Source organism: Suncus etruscus, chromosome X (assembly GCF_024139225.1).
Source record: "Suncus etruscus isolate mSunEtr1 chromosome X, mSunEtr1.pri.cur, whole genome shotgun sequence".
NCBI lineage: Eukaryota > Metazoa > Chordata > Mammalia > Eulipotyphla > Soricidae > Suncus > Suncus etruscus.
This window is the reverse complement of record NC_064868.1, coordinates 66,994,148-67,000,147: the sequence shown is the minus strand read 5'-3', so window position 1 is coordinate 67,000,147 and position 6,000 is coordinate 66,994,148. Positions and strand designations below refer to the sequence as shown.

General features: G+C 34.6%; 1 protein-coding gene across 1 annotated transcript in view; it reads right to left on the bottom strand.

Annotated features, from left to right (window-relative positions):
• Positions 1–1,523: 1,523 nt before the first annotated feature.
• APOOL (apolipoprotein O like) overlaps positions 1,524–6,000 on the bottom strand; it is a 43,794-nt gene continuing 39,317 nt past the window's right edge. The window contains exon 9 of the mRNA XM_049766653.1: positions 1,524–1,835. Coding sequence (XP_049622610.1) covers positions 1,747–1,835 — 89 coding nt within the window. The 3' untranslated portion in view covers positions 1,524–1,746. The remainder of the gene's footprint in view (positions 1,836–6,000) is intronic.

The window sequence follows — 6,000 nt, the reverse complement described above, 5'->3', positions numbered from 1 at the left end:
AGCCTTAAAAAAGTGGATGCAAGGCTAGAGCGATGGTGCAAGTGGTAAGGCATCTGTCTTGCGCATGCTAGCCTAGGACGGAACGCGGTTGGATCCACTGGCGTCCCATATGGTCGCCCAAGCCAGAGCGACTTCTGAGCGCATAACCAGAAGTAACTCCTTAGCATCGAGTGTGGCCCAAAAACGAAAACAAATAGAAAAGTCAATGCAATGCTAAGATTGGGCAAATCTTGAAATTAAGATGAAATAAGATGAAAGTGGTCATGTCTAATTACTTTCTGCTTTTTAAAAAAATTGTAATTCACCATGAAATTACAAAGTTATTCATGATTAGGTTTCAGCAACATATCGACACAGATCCTTTCACCAGTGTCCTCTTCCCTGACACCAATCATATGCCTCATTTGCCTCCCATCCACCAGTCTGCCTCTAGGATGGGGCATGACTTTTTTGTTTGTTTTTGTTTTTGCACTATGATTTTCAGTACTTTGCTGATAGTTTCATACATAAAACTTTATTACCTTTCATGGGAGGAGAGAAAAAACTTTATTACCTTTCAGTGCCAGCTTCTCCTGGTTGAATGCTTCCCATCACCAATAATTGATAATATCGTTGATATTAACCTGGTATAACTTTCAAAGAAAAAATGGTAGAAGAGCTGAACAGAAACATTCTCAGAGAATACAAATGGAAGAAAATGCACATAAATATGCTCTCCATCATTAATAACCAGAGAGACACATATCAAAACAATGTGATAGCAGCTCACACCACAGAAAGTGGCACACATCAAAGTGAACAAAAACAACCAGTGCTGGCATGGATTCAGAGAAAGGGAATCGCACTTACTGCTAATTGAATTGGTGCTTTTTCTTTGTATTCAAGGGCTATGTCTGGTTTTCGGCTCCTGGTTTGCTTCAAGGAAGATAGTGGTGTTCGTGATCCAACCAGGATCAATTATAACAAGGCATGTGTCTTATTGCCTTTACTATCTCTACAGTATCTCTCAAGTATCTTAAACTAGATCACATAAGGTTGTATAATTGAATATGAAGGTGTCATGTTAATTGTTTTATTTGTATACCTACTTTATATACCTATAACCCAGGGTAACATAAACTTTTCTCGGCTGCCAGTGAAAAGTGTTCAAGCTCTGTTTGATATAATATAATGGCAGGGAAAAGAGGTATGCAAGTAAACACTGGTTCCACATGGAACCAGCAGGATTACTAAATTACACATGGTTGTCTTTAGAGGTGTGTTGTGACATTAAAAAAGTATTATCATGAAGAAATTAAGAGACAAAGCCGGGCTCATGAGCCATAAAATAGAGATATTTTTATTCCACTATTCATTCGTGAAAAAAGCACATGTATAAAGAAGTTTATTTTTCCATTTGCCCATATTTCTTAAAATTTAGGTAGTGTTAATCCAAAAATCTTAAGAAATAAAAATATATGCATGGAAATAAAATTCAGACTCATCAGTGTAACATATTTAATATCATAATACACTTAAAAACCATCAACTATATCTGAATACGTATGCTCTTCTCATTATTTAATATTGCTTAAATTTTATTCAGTTTGTTTTAATCATTCATTTGATTATTCATACAAACTACATATAGAAGATGCAAGGGACATTTTGGTTTAAGTTATACTTTAAGTACTACAGTAACCCACTATATAATCTTTCATCATGGCTTGCAACTTCATAGAGCTTGTGTTTTCTCTATAGACTATTTTATTGTCTTGTGCTGTACATATCAACATCTTCTGGATAGGACTGTCCATGATCCATGAGCTTGGAGTCAGGCATGAACTTTGCAGAACCTGATAAAGTATCAAAAATATAAATTATTTATGTAATAAATTGTTGGTACTGAAAAATTAATAGTAAGAAAGACACATTAAAGTCTCTGCTAACATGGCCATAACATTAAACTTGGGTGAAACAGACAAACTAAGACAAAAGTGATAGTGCATTGATGCAGATGAATAAAACAGGAAGTGGTATATGTAGCCTAGAGTGATCTCTTTTTAAAATAGGGTGATGAAGGAAAGTCTCCTAGAAACATGGTATCTAGGCAAAGAACTAAAGTGAGAATGCGTATGAGCAAAATGCTATACAGAGCCAACAGCAAGCATAACAGATACAAACAATATCTAAGGAAGCACAAAATGATGAGTAGTAGCTGTAACAGAATATGCAAAATGTCAGTGAAAGAATTGTAGATATAGTCAGAAAAAAAGGAAAGGCACAAAGAGCCTTTTAAGTCAAATAAATTGCTGGATACTTTGGGGCAGAGCAATCACATGAAGCTACATTTTCAAAAAAATTACCCTTCACCAACTGAGAAAAGAAACTATGGGAAGAAATGCTAAAGACAAGTTCAGAAGTTTCTGTAGTATTTGGAGAAAGATTCTTGTGACCTTTAATTAAGGCAAATAGCAGTATAGGTAGATTTCCTAATGGGATGAATATGCTGTGAGAGTATTTTTTTTTAATTTTTAGCCTTTATTTTTAATATGCTGTGAGAGTTTAACTTGAAAAATTGAAATACCAAAATTCACATTTACTTAGATAATAAAAAAGGAGAAGTATATGTGTGCATTCCACTCAACTCAGTCTCTCCAGAAAAAGTTGGTCAAGGTTTTTCCTCTAAGGATATTAACCATGCTATGTACCCAATTTCCTGTCCATTGCGACTATTCATTTGCCAGGTGAAAATGAAGTGTTAAGTTTGGGATGTGTTTAATTTTAATTAATAATTATATGAGAAAGGTTATTAAAAAAACAGCTAAAAATATAAGCTCACAAAATTAATGAGAGAACTGGGCTGCTTTATATATTTTATAATTATAGTCAAAGGAATTCTATACTAGGAAGTGGAAAATAATCTGGACTATCAGAGAACAGATCTAAGAAAGTGATCCTTTGGAAATACTCATGTTTTGAGAGGAAGATGAACACTTCCATGGTGAACATTGCCAATAAGGCTGTGGAGAAACAGTCAATCTTACAAACTTAGAGGAATCCTTAACTTACTAGTTAACAAGGAATTTAAGTGCTGGATTTTCCACAGGATAAAGACTGTTGGGGATCTCAATCCTGCCATTCACATAAAGCCCCTTATTTTGTGCTTATTATTTCAAAAAGTGAGGATAAGCAATGCACCCTTGAATAGTATATCTGATAGGAATTAAGAGAGGGTGTTTTAGAAAGAGCAATGTCACAAAAGAAATTGAAATAAATCAATTAATGTGAAAACTAACTCTTTACTGAATTTTCACTTCATTTTAATACTAAAAATCATGCCAAGGGTAGACACTGAAAGATGCAAAAGAAATATGCAACCCAGGCCTTGAATCCTTACTAATAGTGTACCAAAGAAGGTTCCACCTCTACATTCTGATGGGTCAAAGGCCAGTCCTTTTACCAGTGCTCTTAAAAGTGAGACAAGATAAAAATCAGCAGCATCTTGGGACTGGATCTCAGGATACATGTGTAGGCTTATTTTCTCCCCAGTTTCCACTTAAGACGTTTAAAAGACACACAATTAATTTATAACAACAGTAACTCCAAGACAGCTCTGTACTTTATGAAAAGACTAATGGCATTTCTCTAGAAATTGAATTTCATTTAAAATGTGGTTTTGAAATTTTTTAAATTTTTAATCCTAGAGAACCACCATTCTTTCTTCATTTATCTACAAGAATAATGACATTTTTTGCCATCTCAAACATACTGTTGGCCCCTTTTTGATATTTTTAATATGGCTATTGGTCTTTTCAGTCTGGGATTTGATTTTTTTTATAATATCTTTATTTAAACACCATAATTACAAACATGACTAGACTTGGATTTCAGTCACAAAAAGAACACCCCCTTTCACCAGTGCATCATTCCCATCACCCTCTTCCCACAACCCCTGCCTGTATTTGAGATAAGCATTCTATTTCTCTCAATCATTAAGATTGTCATGATAGTTGATAGTGTACTTATTTTCCTAACTGCACCACTACTCTTTGTGGTGAGCTTCATGTTGTAAGGTCCTTCCGGCCTTCATGTAAGGTCCTTCCGGCCCTCATCTCCGTCTCTGAGAATTATTGCAAAGATCTCCTTAATTTTTCTTAAAACCCACAGATGAGTGATACTATTCTGTGTCTATCTCTCTCCCTCTGGTTTATTTCACTCAGCATAATAAATTCCATGCACATCCTCGTATAGGAAAATTTTATGACTTCATCTCTCCTGAAGGCTGCATAATAAGTCCATTGTGTATATGTACCACAGTTCCTTTAGCCATTCATCTGCTGAAAGGCATCTTGGTTGTTTCCAGTCTGGCTATTGTAAATAGTCCTGTACTGAATATAGGTGTGAGAAAGGGATTTTTGTATTATATTTTTGTGTTCCTAGGGTATATCCCTAGGAGTGGTATAACTGGATCGTATGGGAGCTCAATTTCCAGTTTTTGAAGGAACCTCCATATTGTTTTCCATAAAGGCTGGACTAGATGGCATTTCCACCAGCAGTGAATGAGAGTACCTTTCTCTCCACATCCCCATCAACACTGATTGTTCTTTGTAATGTATGCCAACCTCTGTGGTGTGAGATGGTACCTCACTGTTGTTTTGATTTGCATCTTCCTGATGCAGAATTTCATTCTTTTTATAATTTATTTTTTAATTTTTTAAATATTTTAAATTTTTTATTTTTTAATAAATGTTTCATTGAATCACCATGAGATACAGCTATAAAGTTGTTCATGACTGAATTTCAGTCATACAAAGCCCAACACCTGATCCTTCAATACTGAAATTTTCCCCCTACCAATATCCCATTTCTTGCCCACATTCTCCTTGTCTGCCTCTATAGTAGATGTTCTTCTTGTCTCTTTCTTCCCATTTTCCTTCACTTTACACACTAGTTTGCAATATTTTTACTAAAGGGGATTTACTTTACCTCCTTTCAGCATCCATTTATTGCCCAGAATGACCATTCCAACTACATTGTCATAGTGTTCTCTTTTGTGCTGGAATTGCCTTCCCCTGCTCTCTGTAGCAAGCTTCCTTACCATGGATCAACCCTCCATAAGCTCATTCACATATGATTGGAATAATTTTCTGCCTATCCTTTGATTCATTTTGCTTAGCATAATACTCTCCATATCCATCAATGATTATAAATATTTCATGATTTCAAATTTTATAATCAACAACTATAAAAATTTCATGATTTCAAACTCAAACAATTGAGTTGACTCCAGATTCTGGCTACTGTTAATAGTACTGTGATGAATAGAGGAGTGCAGATGCTTCTTCTACATTATTTTTAAGCAGTGTCCATGTTGTTTGCCAAAAAGGCTGAATCAGTTGACATTCCTACCATTAGTGATAGTCCCTTTCTCTCTGCATTCATCCTATTATTGGTGGTGTGTCAATCATTATGGTATGAAATGATAAGTCACTGTTATTTTGATTTCCACCTCAATGATGATTAATGAAAGAGCAGTTTTTTATGTGTCTTTTGGCCACCTGTATTTCTTTTTTGAAGAAAATTCTGTTCCATCTCTTCTCATCTGAATAAGATATTTTATTTGTTTTAAGTTTTACAAAGGTCTTATATGTCTTAGATTTTAACTACTTATGAGTATTGGGCGCATATTTTCTCCCAATCATTGGGCAGTCTTTTTTTTATCTTGGTTACAATTTCCTTTGGATACAGAAGCTTCTTTAATTTAATGTAGTACTATTTTTAATCTTTGTTTTCATTTTGTCAGTGGTATTTCATCCTTGAAGATGCCTTTTGCTCAATGCCATGGAGAGGTCTTCCTACATTTTACTTTACTCTATTACCTTATGGATTCAAGTCTAATAACAACGTCTTTAATGCATTCCTATTTGACTTTGGTACCAAGTGTTATAAAGGTTTGAGTTCATTTTTTCATATGTAAATAATGAGTTTTCTTAGCACTACTTGTTGAAGAAGTTTTCT